Source organism: Echinops telfairi, unplaced genomic scaffold (assembly GCF_000313985.2).
Source record: "Echinops telfairi isolate 266 unplaced genomic scaffold, ASM31398v2 ScPeMD7_7427;HRSCAF=8465, whole genome shotgun sequence".
Classification (NCBI taxonomy): domain Eukaryota; kingdom Metazoa; phylum Chordata; class Mammalia; order Afrosoricida; family Tenrecidae; genus Echinops; species Echinops telfairi.
In genome coordinates, this window is record NW_022111327.1 from 2,014,965 (window position 1) to 2,032,845 (window position 17,881).

At 40.2% G+C, this 17,881-nt stretch overlaps 1 protein-coding gene across 1 annotated transcript in view; it reads left to right on the forward strand.

Annotated features, from left to right (window-relative positions):
* The window catches only part of IL1RAPL2 (interleukin 1 receptor accessory protein like 2), a 1,497,587-nt gene that overhangs the window by 1,455,756 nt on the left and 23,950 nt on the right, over nucleotides 1-17,881 (forward strand). Inside the window, exon 8 of the mRNA XM_004710023.2 lies at nucleotides 11,608-11,753. Coding sequence (XP_004710080.1) covers nucleotides 11,608-11,753 — 146 coding nt within the window. The remainder of the gene's footprint in view (nucleotides 1-11,607; nucleotides 11,754-17,881) is intronic.

The following is a 17,881-nucleotide window of genomic DNA, read 5'->3' on the forward strand; positions in this document are numbered from 1 at the left end:
GTCTCTGATTCTGTGCCTCGCTAGTAGGACTTCCCCTCAAGCCATAGGACAGACTAGACTGTTTCCTGAGCATGGGGCCAAATGTCTAGTGGGAAGCTTCACTTTTCTCACAACTTCTCCGGACACTGGTTTCCTAGCTTCACTCAATTGGGGTCTTTCCATACTACTGTATACTTCATAGCAGCTCTGTAGCACAGGATAGAATCAACTCCCTGGCAGTGAGTTTGGGGTTTTGTTTGTTTGTTTTTTTCAATATGAAAATGAACTCAAAATGAATCAGAGATCAAACTATAAGGCCTGCAACCACAAAGCTCTTAGAAGAAAACAAAGAGGGTCATGTTTCGGTACCTAGCTTTCAATAATGGATTCTTAGTTCAGACACCAAAGCACAACCTATGAAAGACAAAATAAGCACACTTTTGTATATCAAAGAACTTTTATCAGTAAAGTGAAGAGACAACCTACAGACTGAGAGACAATTTTGGGGAACCGTATACCAGATAAGGAATTTATATCCAAAAGTATACAAGGAACCCTGCTACTTAACAAGAAAAGAAAAACTGACTCAGTTAAAATATGGTCAAAGGATTTCGATGCAAAACCAAACTCATGGCCAATGAGCCAATTCCAACTCATTAAAAACCTTATAGGAGAAGGTAGAACTGGCCCTGGTGGTTTCAAATGGTAGGCTTTGCAATTAGCAGTCCAACACTTAACCACAACACCTCTACAGCTCCCTAAAGGATTTAAATAGACCAAATGAATTTTACACCAAATAAAATATATTGTTGTTAGGTGCTATCAACAAAACAAAATATTGCCACGTTCTGTGTTCTCCTCAAAATGGTAGGTATGTTTGGGCCTGTTTTTGCAGCCACCATGTCAACGCATCTCATGGAGGTTGTTCCTCTTGTTTGCTGATCCTCTGCTGTACCAAACATGATGTCCTTCTCCAGGGATTGGCCTCTTCTGATAACCTGTCCAAAGTGCTAGAGATAAAGTCTTACCATCCTCACTTCTAATGAGCACTCTGGCTATCCATCTTCCAAAACAGATTGGTTCATTCTTCTGGTATATTAAATATTCTTTACCAAGACTAATTGGAATACGTCAAATCTTCTTTGGTCTTCCTCTTTCATTGACCATTTCCATATGCAAATGAGGCAATTGAACATATGGTTTGAGTCAGAGGCATCTTTGTCCTCAAAATGACATCTGTGCTTTTATAACCCTTTAAAGAATTCTTTTGCAGCCACTTTGCTCAGTACAATAATTTCATGTATTGATTGCTGCTTTCATGGGCATTCACTGGGGATCCAAGTAAAACAAAACCCTTAACTGCCATACTTTCTTTGCTATCATAATGTTACTTATTGGTCCAATTGTGAAGGTTTTTTTTTTCCTTTATGTTGGAGTTTAATCCAGAGTGAAGGCAGTACTCTTTGATTTTCATAAGTAAGTACTTCAAAAAGAAGATATATACATGGCCAAAAAGCACAAGAAAGGATGTTTAACATCATTTGCCATTAAAACCCAAAGCAAAGTCATTGCTGTCAGGTCAGCTCCTCCTCCTGGAAACTCCGTGAGTGCTACTGGGGTTCTGAAGGCACCTCTCTGTAGCTGAACGTAGAATTTTTTTAAAAAAACACACAATTCCAAATCCTAGCAAGCCTATAGCATAGAGTAGAAATGTTCCATAGGATTTCTGACTGCAATTCTTTTTTCCAAAAAGAACAACAGAAAGCAAACATTAATCAAACAGAAAACAAACAAACATTAAACAAAACACCAAAGGAACAAAATTGGAAAATACTGTCAATCGTCTTCCTGAGGTAAAAGGTGATTGCATTGATGACATTAATAATGTATTCAATGACACAGAATGTAAGATACTGTTGATATGAGAGTATTCACGTATAGTCCAACTGCAAGCTGCAACCCAGGAGTTGCTGCTTTGTATAGATTGTTTCCTTAATTGATTGAGCTCTGTTTACACTGAGTATGGGTGTTGGTGCTAGGGGAAATTTTCCTGTATCATTTCTTACAAGAGCAGATCCTTGCCCATCAGATTAAAACCTGTCATATTAATGCCAGGGGGGCATTGAGGTACTAAATGTATGATGATTCTGGGTCCACTTTCATTGGATACCCACTAAGTGGGGAGTCCCACTCAAGGTCCAACAACCGTCATTTCTACAATCTTGGGGTAGCCATCCTTTGCTTCCTCCCCATAAGCGTATTTCAGACCTAAATCCAAGGGCTACCAGTAGTTTTGAGGGTAGTGCCAAGTTTGTTAAGTCAGGCTTCCACGTTGAGTCCTTCTGGTATGGTCCTTGGGGAAGCAGATTTGTATTGTCTAGTCAGGAACACAGAATCGGGTTTATTCTCTCCTTATGTTCCCTACAAATATTGGTTAGTATTTCTTCCCAATGTGAGGTTGCTCTGCCTCATTTACCTACCATGGCCACCAACAGGAACATCAGTGGCTCCTCTGAAATGTAGGTGCTCCTCTCCCCTAGTCTGAACCCGATTCTCCAGTAAGGTTCCCTCTCGTTCCTGTCAAGGGCCTGTTGATCTGTTGCATAGGCTACAATCTTTACAGGATCAGATTCCCACATTGTTCTTCCAGGGAGCTGCTGGTAGGTTCAAAGCACCAACCTTTCAGTTGGCAGCTGAGCAACCAGGGTTCCACCACTAGCCACTAGGAAAATGCAAAGCAAAACCATAATGAGGTATCACTTTTTTTGAGGTATCACTAGGATAGTTCGGATAAAAAACTCACAAACAATAAATGTTGGTGAGAATGTTGTGAAAAACAACCTTATCCGTTGTTATTGGGAATGCAGAATGCACAGTGCCTGTGGAAAGCAATTTGGAAGTTCCCCCCAAAGTGAAATATGTTACTACCACATGGTACAACAATTACACTCCTAGGTATATACTCAGGAGACTCAAAAGCAGTGATGCAAACAGACAAATGTACTCCAATGTTTATTGCAGTACTAGCCACAACAGCCAAATAGCAGAAACAGCCTAAATACTCATCCAACAACATGTACTCCATACAGATAATGAAATAATGCTTAGCCATAAAGAGACATAAGGTCCTAACATATACTACAACTTGAATAAGCCTTGAAAACATTTTACGGAGTGCAAGAAGTGGATCACAAAAGGACTAATATTGAATGCTATCGCTTAAACAAAATAACTAGAAAATACAAAGGTATTGAGACCAACATTTAGTAGCAATTGCCATGGGCAAGATAAAGAGGGGAAATGGGCAGCATAGTTTAGAGAACATGAGTCCCTGTTGATAGTCATGGAAAATATGGCAACTGGGATTGGTGACAATTGCACAGAATGATTAATGCAATTCGTGTCATTAAATTGTACTTATGGAAAAAAATCTTGAATGGGCACATTCTCTGCCGTGTATATCTTTACCAAAATAAAGTAATAACATGAAAACCCTCTAAAACCCAGTTATACACTGATACACATGGAGTCACCATGAGTCAGAACCAATTAGAAGGCAACTGGTTTAAATAGCCTTAGGCTCTGTTTCAACAACTTCTCACCACTGTTTCCAGTGCCCGTCTTCAGCCTTTCCAGAGTTGAGTTCTGAAATTTGAAATGCCGTCTGCCCCCTGCCCTGCTCAGCGCACCCTATTCAAAAATCAGAAGCCACCCACTACCACGAGCCCTTTTCAACTCATACAGACCCTGTAGGACGGAGTCGAACTGCTTCACGGGCTGCAAATCATTAGGGAAGCAGACGACAGCCTCATGTTTTCTCCCACAGAGTGTCTGGGAGGTTTGAAATGACAACCTTTTGGTTAGCAGCCTGATGCTTAATTCACTGGGCTACCTGGGCTTCTTTCTACTTGAAGAAATAACACTTTAATCACTTCACTTGGCCTTGAAGGGAGTTTCAGATCCCATAATATCTGTATTGGCATGCATATTTTGTCGGCCATAGGAAGCTTCCATAGGAAAGATAAACTTACTAAACTGCTGGGTTCTTTTGACCTAGGGCCAGCTTTCATTTCGAACTATCTGACAGATGTTGTTTGGGGAATGGTAATGATGGTACTAGTCACAATTCCCCAGTGGGTCTTAGCCTTGACCTATACATAAAATATTTAAAGCCTGCCCAAGATAACGTTTGTTATTGCTCTTAATTTACTGAGCAGACTCTAGATGCCCAGTGTCAACCACATTATCTTTGATTAATAACTGCTCTGGACAAGAAACTGTAATTAGTAAATAATAATTCCATTTCATTTTTTATAATGCACATTTGGTTTTTAAAGAATTTTGGCATCCTGAGTCATATTCGATTCTCATGACAACAATTTAAGATAAAAAATGTTAGCTTTTCTTGCTTTCTTGTTTTGTTTTTAACAGATAAAGAAACTGAAGTTTAGAACTGAAGGAAGAGCCACCCTGGTGCAGCTCACAGTTCCAGTGGGGCTCGATTAGTCATAAAAATACAGCTAGAAAGAATCCTTAATTGCACAGAATGTTTTCTTGCACTCCATATGTAGGCTTTCAAGAGCCAAAACCTGTCCGGGGCTGAAAGAGTGAAAATCAGCTTGGCCGGAGAAAAAGCAGCCCTGCCATTAATCAGGCTGGGAGGACAGACACAGATAAAGCCAGCTGCAAAGTTAACAGAAAACACTTTTCCTCCCAAGGTCATGAAGCAGTTGTAAAATGCCATAGCCACCCCACCCCACCCCCACCTTATTTGAGTGACTACTGCTTTCTTACCAGTGATACCCCAGATTTGCTTTGGTATTTTCATTTATTACTCCAGATACCCACTTACTAAATGGCCCCATGGAAGCGTCCATTCATACTCAATCTGCTGTCTCCTAGTCAAAGCAGAACCCTGTCTTCCTAGACCCTCATTGAAATCTTTCCGTGGGAAACAAGCATTACAAAACAACAACAAGAAACTTTCTTTTTCCCTTCAACCCAAGAACAATCCTGTTCCTTGGGAGTTCTTGTCCTTGAATACATGGCATCAATAAATATGATATTGCCAGACTACTAACTTATCCCTTGTCTTTAATTCATTAGGAATTAATAGGCAAAAACAAGACAACTAAATGTCAGTAAATCTTTTGAGAGTTTAAGTGTTGGTGTTTGAAAAACATCCTTCTTACGCCGGTACTTCATCTCGTCAATCATCCTTCCTGGACAATGATCACTCAAAGTCAGGATAAGAACCCAGACACTGCGAGATCCCTATATCTAAAAGAAGGCCTGGATTCGGTGCAAGTGACTGCTTACTGTGAATGGACATTAGAGTTAGGTATGTTAGAATTACTTACATCAATGGGAGAAACAAGAAGGATTTTCTTCTTTTTTGTATATCTGCAACTATCCCATTTATTATCAAAAAGGACATATACAAGAGTGTGAAAAAGGATTCTTCATTGAGTTCCAGTTTCTGCACATATAGGCTTATCATGCCAAGCAATGCATGTTTAAGGATACCTCTGTGATTAGTACATGGATGCAGACCAATTTTCTCAGTAATACACTCATCTTAGTCTCATTAGGGTACCTTTCAAAAATATTTAATACAAAGAAGGGGCCAGTTAAATTCAAGGCCCAACAGTAAACTCACAGATTATGGTAATTGATTTGGGGAAGGATTTTCTATTCAAAGCACAGGTTATCAGGAAACCAAATTAGCCAGCATCCCCTTCCCTTTCTTGTATTTGGCTTCGCCCTCTAAACGTTCTCCTATCTTTTCCTTTGAGATTTGTTTTCCCTTTTAGATGATCGCCTGCAGGAGATCAGAGAGACTGTCCATGCAAAGATTGGTATACAGTGTCCAGCAGAGCAGATTTCTGGTTACTAACACTTTTTGATGAAGACGACTGGTAGTGATCAGAGTGTTCTCGGTAATAGAAAGGGGCGCTTAGAAAAATATGGAGTATGGGTTATCTTGTGGCAATTTAGCATCTTCATGAACATTTCAAAAGTATCCTTGCAGCTGAGAAAAAAGCATACTTCTGTCTTGTCCTGTTCATGAGGCATTTCCTTGTTTTAACTTTCTTCAGTTTTTCATAGTTAAATTTTGTTAGAGGAAGTCAATAAGAAGCAATATGAAACAATTTATAGACAGCATAGATTTTACTCATATACCCCAGCACACCATAATAATAGGCACAATAGTCACCTTTAAAGTATCTGTTTACTGGCATTGGATTCATTATATCAAATTGTACTACTATAGTCCTCTCTAGCATTAATTTTGGGAGAAAGATGAGGCTTTCTACTCCTGTAAAGAGTTACAGTCTCAGAAACTCACGGGGACAGTTCTATCCTATCCCATAAGGTCGCTTTGAGTTGGCGGCATCCACTCGATGGCAGTAAGTTTGGTTTTTATTTTTGGTTGGCATTATTTTTTGATAAGTTCCAACTAAGTAAAACTTTTGGAGATAGTAATGTCTGCCATCTGAATTTATTGTGTGGTTTATTTGTTTTTTAAATGTCAGTATCCTCTGTCACACCTAACTTGCCTTGAATGGTATGTAATCCTTGAGATATGAGATATTTTAAGTTATTTGAATGATATCCTATAGAGCCTTTATCTATGTCCTCCACCCTGAATCCAGTCTCTTCAGTATCTTTCACAGATTCTCCAAGGACCTGCCCATGCTCCCTCTTTGTAAACCCTCCCTTCTTTCTATCTAGCCAATGGTGTCTGACGTTTCTCCAGCTCGTCTAGTCCACAGTAGTCTCTGGCTTCTTTGAAATTATGTTGTAAGCATGGCTATATCACATGCCTTACTTCATTTTTTATGTAAATATTTTCATGTGCGTTAGTCTTGTAAAGACTGGGTCTTTTTTTCCCCCTCCAATAGTTCATTCACATATAAGTCACCTGTCATACAATTCAATATTTCAATCCCCTCGAGAAGAGTTGTAAGAGCAGGTCTTTTCATGTTTAGGTTTCTCTCACAGCAGATATCTGTCATAGAGGTTGGCACTTGTTGGAGGATTACCAAAAATTACTGATGGGCTGTTCCCTATCAATATTTGCTAGGAATTAGTGATTTATTGATATAAACACTAACCTGTACTTTAATTCTAAAAAAGCAACTCACCTCTAGAGTTTCAAGAGCTGATAATTAAGATACTCGTACATATTAATAGATGGACCAAGGATAATTTTTTTTCAAATCCTCTCTTCAGATTCTTTCTGCAGTCTGCGAAGAGCTGTTTTTGGAAACAGTATTAGACAGGAAGAGGGTCAGTCTTGGTCTGGAAGGACAGTATCAGCTTTCTGCCCCAGGCCCGGCCAAGCCTGTGGCTATACTCCATGTGAAGCTTTGAATCAAGCTGGATTTGTGCTGCTAAAGCACCTTCTGGAATCAAAAGGGGTCCTTCTAATAGCAGGTTACACACAACTAAAAACTGGAGTATGGCAGGAGTTACAAATAGCAGGGGGGAGAAGAGAGTAAAAGTCACGTAAATCTGGAAGACAAGCTCCTCACCTTTCTGTGGCTAGATATAAGTGGGGAGAGTCCTTTTACAAAGAGAGCTAGAGCTTTCACTAGGAGGAAAACAACTAGTAGAAAGACTCGCAGTCAACATGGCCCCCGAAGTCTATGTCAGCTTCTCACCTCATCCCGTGATGTTGGTCTGCTTTCCTGAAGGTAGTGGGAGAGCCATAAATAGAAAGCACAGAGAGAAGGAAGTATATTAACCCTATACACACCAGTATTTTCAACTTTTCTCATGTTTATGTATCCTTTTGATAATAAAGACAACTTTTTATTGTAGGAAAATAACTTCTTTTACTCCCCTTTCCCCAAGTCCCAGTCCCTGGTTACTATTGAAAACAAACAAACAAAAACCCCACAAGTCTATATGTGTAAAAAATGACATGGAAGTGTCATGTCTGACCTCCTCTGATTTCACAAATGGAAGAAGAGTCAAACTCGGCATCAGCTCAAGGCCAATTCTTCTAAGACTTTAAGTCAGGCTTTCCTCCAACATCCAACATGCAATTCTGATACCCACCATTTCCCCACAGCACTCCCTACTTCTCTGTTAGGTTTGATCAGTTGTTGCAATGGTTACACATAACACACAGCATACTCACACAATGATGGGATTTATTAGGGAAGTTAATTCAGAATCAGAAATGTTCAGGATACAGTTCTTTGGTCAGGACTCTCATGCCCACAGACATGCCTCACGCTGGTCCTCAGCCTCTCAGATGAGTGACCTATGATGAATGTCCAGAGGGTAAACAACTCTACCATAAGCCACAGCCATGCTCAGCTCCAGTTCAATGGGCCAGCAAACCTACCTCCCCACGTAAGTGCCCGGAGGCATACCATTCCACAAGGCAGCCTCCTGCTCAAAGGCACTCAGCTTTATGCACCGTGTTCTTCAGGAAGTCCATTTATCTGGGTTTTTTTACTCTAGGTTCTATAGCTGCAGCTTCTCTGGTGCCACAGCGCTTTGTCCCTGAATGTTGGGATCCAAAGGACACCGTCCACTCCTAGCTCTTCTTGCTTGATGGGGGTAAAACTCCTACCCCTTGCTGCTTAGATAGCTTATTTTATACCCAGCAGAAAGGTAAACTTGACCAATCCCCATGTTAGAATTCCAAGTTTTTCCCATCATAATTAGCATTGTTAACAAGTCACAACTGAATCCTATAATACTATCAGCATCTTCCCCACCTTATCTTTCCCAGACCTACCAGGAGGAAGTGGTTTGGCGAGAGTTACAACAAATATGGGTAGAAGAGCCATATCATGTAATTCACTGCACCACATAGTGGGAACATACAATATTTATTCTTTTATATCTGACTTATTTCCTCAGCATAGTGTTTTTAATGTTAATTTATTTTACATGTCAGCACTTTCTCGTCATGGCTGGGCAATATTCCCTAGCATGTAGATGCAATTTTTTTTTATCCATTCAAAATGGATTCCTTCCACCTTGGGCTATTGTGAATGATGCTGCAATGAAGATATGTGTATATGGATCTGTTCGAGCCTAAAGAAACTCAGTTTTAAAAGCATATCTGGTTGGAATGTAATCTGTACCTCACTGTTCAGTATGGGAGAGTCTTAGACATGAGGAAGTCTCTTCCATCAACTTAAATTTATAGCCTTTCTTCTCTTAAATGGGTGTCGGAGTATTGAAGGCAAGTCAGTGTTCAAAGTCTATAACTGTAAATACAAATTTTCTTGGAGGATTCAAAAGGTAAACATCGTACCTTTGAATAATGCAGAGTGATGTTTAATAATATTCCTATGTATGTAAAAAGTCTTAGTTATTTAAATTTTTTACTTTTTAAACTTACTTTTAAAATAACTTTAACCTATTTTCCCCTCACAACATAAATTTAGTATGATAGCTATTTTTCCCAATGAGCTAAATTAGGGTACCATTGAGTTCATGACTTTGAAGAGACTCAAGTTGTAAATAGGTGGTATATAATTAGAACTCAGCTTTCTGTTAGTCTAGGATTCTTGTCCAGTTTTATGCTAAATCCCAGTAAATCAGAGTCCTTCCTTGCATTCATACCCAGGTGTCTAAAACAAAGATGAGTATTATTTATGCTTCCTTGGTTTTCAAACATCTAAAATGTCCCTTGCTTGCAAATATTTGTGTTTAAGAACCTCATCCAAGAGTTTAAAGGCAGGATTGCCACTATGAAGTATCATTATTTTCTCTATCTTTGGACAAAGGCAGGATTGCCACTATGAAGTATCATTATTTTCTCTATCTTTGGCCAAAAGCAAGAGGAGGGATCAGAAGAGAAACAATTAACAAGTGCTTGCCTTGACCTCACCCAGTAGTTCAGTGATAAGAGCATAACTTGCTAATGAAACAGTAGACATACTCCTAAGGAAAGTTTCCTGGCGATGCAGCTTCTCTGAGAACACTTGTTCCTAAACATTTAAAACCCTTTTGCAGGTTCATCTGGAGAATCAGAAAGCAAGACTATAAGAAAATGGCACATTGGGCAGTTTCACTTCAGGGTATGTAGGGTACAGTGGGTGAAAGAAGAAAGACAAACTCGGAGCAGTGTCTGCCAAGCAAGGCTGGGGGTTGCAGGGTAATGGAGACATCGGATAGTTGGAGGATTCCGTTTACAAGACACATGACTACAATGGGAAAAGAAGTAGGAGCAAAATGAAGAACAGATTTCTCACTGGTATTTGAAGATAGAAAACCCACTCAGTACCCTTAGTTCATGTTCCATGGGTTGGGCAGGGTTCTCTAGAGAAACAAAACCAGGACACTTATGATTAGATAGATGGGTTTATATAGCAAGAAGAAATATAGGAATATAGCAGCTAATTAGTCCACAGAGGAATCAGTTCAACTCACTTTCATGGAACAGTTAATATGCGGGAAGTCCTTCAGCTCATGTGGGCTGCTGGGTCCAAAGTCAAGGAAGCAGACAGTGGAGTCTTCCTTCAAGCAAAACAGGCAGAGTCTGCCCTCAGACAGCAGACATCCAGGGTAGTTCAGCAACACTCAGTAGCATAGGAGCTTAGCGAAGCAGACCCTAATGAGATCTCAAACTCAAGCGATGCACAGCGACAGAATCCACCAACCTCAAGCTCAAGGGATGTATGTGCCAGCAGCGTTATGAAGCAGGTCTCAAAGAAGCCTCAAGCCCTAACAACAGGATCTGCGGGTTGGCTTGGCCCACAGGTAGTATAACACACAGGATGAGGCAGAGAACTAGCAAAAGCAGCAGCACACTGGTCCGATCACTAGGGATCAAAAGAGATATGGATTTTTTTTTAAAAAAAGAGAGAGAGAGAGATGGGATGCCAGCCCTTTTCATTTATCTCATTCACCCACCATTCAAGTTGCAACCTGATCAAAATCTGCCCACATGTTCCTATTGGCCTAGTTGTCACAATAAACCTAACTATCACATCTCAGCCACTTTCAACACCTTCTAATTTCTCTTACTGTTACTATTATAAAAATTCTGGCCTCTGACATAAAACCAGAACCTACACACCCACCGGTCCCTAGCCACTGTTATGATACAATGATTCAATTATGTTTGATAAGCTCAACTGAGAACACAGAACCCAATGTTTCCTCTTTTGCTACACATTTTATATGGCTTTTATTTATCAAAGTCTGTTTGTTAGTTGCTGTGTAGTCTATTCCGACCCTTGACAGCCATATGTCTTCACAGTGGAATTGCGCCATAGGGTTTTCAGGGCTGCAACCTTTCGGAAATAGATCAGCAGTCATGTTTCCCGGACACCTCTCATAAACTCAAACTTCCAACCTTTGACTAACAGCCGAGTGCCCAACAATTTGTGCCAAGCTTAGCGGATTTACCATTTCATTTTGTGGAGTACATTCCTCACTTCTTTCTTTCCCATCTGATCTTCAGATTAAGATCCCTTTTTTTATTTACTTGTTGAGGGGCCCCTACTTAAACGCAGCCAAGACTTTTGGTGTCTCCTAGTCACTCATGTGAGCTCTGTATTCTGTTTTGCTTTGTTTTGTTTGGTTTGTAGTTTTTGCATGGCTACTCCCCAATCCAAACAAATCGAGCCGAGTTTACTGTCTTCCTTTCAGGCTCCTGAAAGAGCATCTTGGAGAAAAAGAAGTTGAATTGGCACTCATCTTCGACTCGGTGGTGGAGGCTGATCTGGCCAATTATACCTGCCATGTAGAAAACCGAAATGGACGGAAGCACGCCAGCATTCTCTTGCGTAAAAAGGGTATTTATTTTCTACTATGGTTTGTTTAGATACCAAGTATTTATTGAAGTGAATTTAAGAATGTTTCCTGGCCTTATGGTATCATTTAGTATAAATTTCTATTAATAAGTTTTGTCTTTTTTAAGGAATACTTTCTTCTTGTGGATATGAATGTAAAATACCTATGAACTCTAATGCCATTAGCAAGTGGATACATAAAATGGAATAGTGTTATGCCTTAAATCAAGTGAGATAAAATTCACTTTGATTACATAAATGTTACATAAAATTTGGTAAATATTGGTATCCAATATTTTCTTCCTATTTTACAGTCTTTTATTTTATATAGCTTAAATGAAGTGACAGGGATTTACTATTGAATCTGAAACAGAGTAACTTTCTTTTTCCTTAAAGAATAAGTAAAGAGCCCTGGTGGCATAGTGGCTGCCAATCACAAGGTCAGCAGTTCAAAACCACCAGGCAATTGAGGGAGAAAGGTGAGGCTTTCTCCTCCTATAAATATGTACAGTCTTAGAAACCCACAGGGCAAGTCTACTCTGTCCTATTGTGTCGCTATAAACTGGAACTGACTTGATGGCAGTAAGTTTGTTTTTGAAGAAAAATAAATAATATTCTTCTAAGGTATATGCCGTAGATTATAAGTCCTCTTTTATGATATGGTACCATGGTAAGATGCCTTTAAGCCCAAACCAAACCCACTGCTATCAAGTCAATTCTGATTCATTGTGACCCTACGTAGGTTTTCTGAGACTTAACTTGTTATAGAAGCAGACAACTGAGAAAAGCTACACAGCCCTATCAATATTTGCACTTCCAGAATGCCTGGCAGTTAGAAGCCCAATGCTTATCCACAGCACCACTAGAGCTCCTGAAGTGGCCTTAAGCACATTCATGGAAATCATTCTTTAAAGTTGGTTCCAGGTGGGGTAGAAATTGCATATAATGTGCATGCAAAAGACACTCTAGATTTAAAGATAGAGAAGATAAAGGGAGACATCGCAATAACAATCAGCCGTTAGCTAGATCTGTATGTGCTCACCTGGCAAAGCCCACTGCCACTGAGTTGATTTGGACTCATAGTGATCCTATATAGGCATTCCGAAGCTGTAAATCTTTTCTTTAGTTTTGAACTGCCCACCTTGTAATTAGCAGCCCCATGTACCTGACAGCATCACCAGAGGTTTTTTAAATTTAGCCAAAACAAATGTTCTCCATTAGTGTTCTGTCGTATATATTGCTATAAGAGCAACACAAGAGATTCAGTCAGCAAGGTCACTAGTTGCCAGAGGTCTAAGGCAATGGTTCTCAACCTGTGGGTCGCGACCCCTTTGGGGGTTGAATGATCCTTTCACAGGGGTTGTCCAATTCATAACAGTAGCAAAATGACAGTTATGAAGTAGCAAGGAAAACAATTTTATGGTTGGGGTGTCCCCACAACATGAGAAATTGTATTAAAGGGTCGCGGCATTAGGAAGGTTGAGAATCACTGATCTAAGGGATGATATGTGCCATAGATACCACTTGAAGGTGGTACAAGCGAACATTTTCTATTTAACCCTTAAAGCCCAACATCCTTCCTCAAGCAAGGTAGACAGGCTTATCCAGGGAGGTAGAGAAGGGAGAAGAGGGAGGGGAGTTGCCTCTGGGTACAATTCAAAGGGGGTGCTAGATGAGATACTGCATTCTGAGGCTCTGCAAATATGAAAGGTGCCCTACTAAGGCAGCTGGACAACAGAAGGTAAGATATTTCTCCTGAAGTTTTGCAACTATCAATGTGTCACTGCTACCAGGATTTATTCATCTTTTAATTGGGAGTGATGGTACAATTTAGAGATTGTCCCTGGACACTCATTAGCCTTGCTATGATTCTGCAGGGAAACAATTCAGTGATAGCTACAGGGGCTATTTTCCCATAGCTACTGGTACCTCCAAGGAGCTCTGGGTGGGATAATAGATGCACATTGAACTTCTAACCACAGCTGCTCTGGGGGAGAAAGATGTGACTCCTCTGCCCTGAAAGCATGACAGTCTTAGAAACCCACAGGGGCAGTTGTACTCTGTCTTAGAGGGTCACTGTGTGTTGGAACTGACTCCATGGCAGTGAGCTTGGTGTTCATTTGTTTTTAAATTGTACCTCCTACTCCTCTATGGGAGAATGATGAGGCTTTCTGCTCCCGTAAAGTCTCAGAAACTCATGGAAGCAGTTCTACTTGGCCCTGTAGGGTCACTATGAGTTGAAATAGATTCAGTGGCAGTGAGTTTGGTTTGAAGTTGCACTTCCAGGCCAGCATGGCATTTTTATTTTCCAGTCAACCCTAACACTTGATGTTGGTGAACAATTCTAGAAGAAGCAGGAAAATATCACTTCTGATAATAACGCTTTTATCGCTCTAGTGCCATTTCTCATTCTGTTGAACTTCATGTTATCTCAAGACAATAGATTTTAAGTTGGAAGTAGTCAATTATCAAAGCATTCATGTGGGAGGGCAGCAGGGAGGAAGGGAGGGGGAAATAACTCCTTTGGAGTTGAATGCTTTACACTTTTAACCCAAAGCTTGCCCTCAGTAGTTACAATGCTATGTATTGACTTCTATGCTATTCATGTATGTATCACAATGTATTCTCATCTGGAATACAAGTTTTGTCATTTGTTTGTTCATTTTTCTAATGGAACATTAACTTATTGATGTGCTGTTAGACAGTTAAGATTTCCCCAAATGACCATTATGGAGAAGCAACATGTGATGAAGCCTTTCATAATGTGAAAAGACGTTCTTAAAATTTATATATGATAGGGGAATAGACTATGTAACATATTTATTTATAAAGTATTATGGCAGCAGATGGATATTGGACCTCCACTCAAGTACTCTCTCAATGCAAGAACACTTTCTCTTACTATGCTGGCACTCCGTGATGCTCACCTTCCCTGAAGACAAAATGGGTGCATAAGCAAATGTGGTGAAGAAAACTGATAGTATCCAGCCTTCAAAAGATATAGCATCTGGATTCATAAAGGCTTGAAGACAAACGAGCGGCCATCTAGCTGAGAAGCAACAAAGGTCACATGGAAGAAGCACACCAGCCAGTGTGATCATGAGGAGTCAAGGGTATCGGGTATTAGGATCAAAGACCCCAAACAAAACAAAAGCATATCAATGCAAAGTGGGGAGGTAGAGTGGAGACCCAAAGCCCACCAGTAGTCAATTGGACATCCCCTCACATAAGGGTCATAAGGAAGAGAAGAGCCAGTCAGGGTGCAGTATAGTATGGATGAAACATACAACTTTCCTCTAGTTCTTTAATGCTTCCCACTACACCCCACCCCCACTCCCCACACTATCATGACCCCAATTCCACCTTACAAATCTGGCAAGACCAGAATATGTACACTTGTACAATAAGAGCTCACAACACAGGGAATCCAGGACAGATAAACCCCTCAGGACCAATAAAGAGAGTAGCAAAAGTAGGTTAAGGAAAGGGTGGGGTACAAGGGGGACCTGATCACAATGATTGATGTATAGCCCACTCCCAGGGGGATGGACAACAGAAAAGTAGGTGAAAGGAGACAGTGGTCGGCATAAGACATGAAAAAATAATAATAATGTATAAATTATTAATGGTTCATGGGGGAGGGAGGGAAAACATGAGGAGCTGATACCAAGGGCTCAAGTAGAAAGAAAATGTTTTGAAAAGGATGATGGCAGCCTATGTACAGATGTGCTTGACACAATGGATATGTGTATGAATTGTGATAAGAGATGTAAGAGCCCACAATAAAATTTTTTTTTAAAAAGAATGAACTTAGAAAAAAAAATAATTAAATATAAATAAAAACTCCTAACTAACACAAGAGGGCTTCAAAAAGTTTGTTGAAAACTTGGCCTGAAAAGATAATAGACTGTTCCATGAACTTTTGGAAACAGGTCCAATTTTCTGACTTCATGACATCCCTTAGCTGTGTACTTCTACCTGCACCAATCCACTTTCTCATCCCCGATGAGCAATCTACCAGTGAGTACAACTAACTTTTGAGTAAGAGCTTCATCTTACATTGTTTTCTATGGTGTACTAATCATTTGAATGACTGCTCAAAAAAGTTGATAATTATTTTTGCTTCTCTGAACACACTCCCTTTCCCACCAGAGCTAGGTCACTGCATCTCTCTAGTCCTAGTGCAGCTTCTCTACACAGACCACCAAACGTGTATAGGCGATCTAAGGTTGGATCTCCTAACTGCCTCCCAGTTTATGAGTGAGAGAACAAGCTCATTACCACAAGGCAATTGCAGCCTTCTTTTTCTTCGGGCCCTTGCTTGCAGCTGTTATTTTGGCCCATGCTACAGTATCTGATCTTTGAGTTCACAGCAGAGAAATAGTTAGGCCAGATTAAGAAGGTTCAAAAGCACTATGCTTGTACTTTGGGTGCTTGGAAAAAGTTACAACCCCATAAATATTTGCTGTTCCAGCTAGAGTGATCCTTGTCGAACATACACAAGATTCAGCCCCCATAAAATGACTTTTCGGCCTCTCAGTCAGGAAATGTCCCTACAAGTATAGGTCCTGCTAAGATGGAAAATGGCGGTTGAAAACAGAAGGCAGGAGACAAGCCAGTTTCATGTGGGTGATGGCAATTGTGCCCTCTGATTATAGGATATATGTTTCCCTTTCGATGTGGCTGCCTGGGCTGAATCGAAGAATACTACCTGAGTCACAGTCCACCGTCTTTAACCTAAACAGCCCTCATTAGGTAATATCTTTCAGAGACATTTTTTTAATAAAATGGATCCCCAAACCACAAAGGTACTTTTCACACCACAGTTTTCTTTCATAGATTTACTACCGAAAAAGGTGGCTGCTACTTGTGAGTGCAAATTGTTTCCAATGTTGACATTTTCCATCTACCTAATAGTAACTCTATTCTCTAAATAACATAGAAGTTGCTGACAACTTCCCATTTGGCGACTTCAAAAATAGTTGAAAATGGTTCTGATGAGAGAGAAAGCAACCCTAAATTTTACAGCATAAAATGAACACCTTAGAAAAGAAAAAAACTAGAAACTAAAAACGTGTTCAGTCCACCCAAGCAATGTCCTAAGATGAAAGAGAAAAGAGAAGACGGTTTTCAGAGTAGGGGGGAAAAAAGTATTGCTCTGTCAATTCCACGTCAATTATTGATAATATATAATGGATAGAAGATGGTGAGAAAACAAACAGATCATGATATTGCAGCCTCACCGAGGTCTCGTATGCAAGCCCACTTCGTTGCTTATAGAGCCACATTTTATATTGAAGTCCATAGGCAGAGGAAAGGTGGTGGGGTTTTTTCTTTGCACATGAAATTGTATGGCTTGATTTTCAAAATGGCCACCTCTTACAGAAGGCAGGACAAAAATAGATTCCAATTTCCTATTCCTCATCATGATGTGCTTCCTCATCATGTTTCTTGACATAGTGCTCCCCCGCACAAAAGCCACACTCCCTTCCTTCTTCCGGCTTTCTTCCTCCCTCCTTATTCAGAGAGTGGCATTTATTCATGTTGCTTACATGGACATGCCATGACTCTTTTGACTAGCTGTCCTCTTTTCTGGCCACCTTTTTTTTTTCCTTTCTCACTCCATTTCCTTTCCAAAACCAAATTCCCTCTCTCCCCAAAAAACGTAACCCTCTTTGACACTGGACTCCAGGGAGCCCCTCCTTCTTTCGTGACCATGGTTACAGTATTCTCCAGTACCTTTCATGGAGGGTTGACTTCAGTCCGATGAATTGCAGCTTATCTTCTTCCCTTGGATGTGAAAAAGAAGAGGAAAGCAATTCACTGCAAGTCTGACATTCTTGGAAAGCATTACCAACAATTATATGTGAGGAAAGAGAAAGGACTTTCTGTTGTTACTTTCCAGGCTGGAACTTAGAAAACCATGGTGGACTGCATAGAGCTTTGAGTTTGAACTTAGGAAACCTTGGCTCAATTCCCATCATGGCCACTTCTTAGGTGTAGGATCTTTGGTAAGTGACTTAGATTATAGGCTTTCCAATTCTTCATCTATACATATAGACTGATCATTTGTGACCAAAAGGATTGTCTGGAGAATAGATAGAGTCATTAAAGTTTTAACTTGTAATATA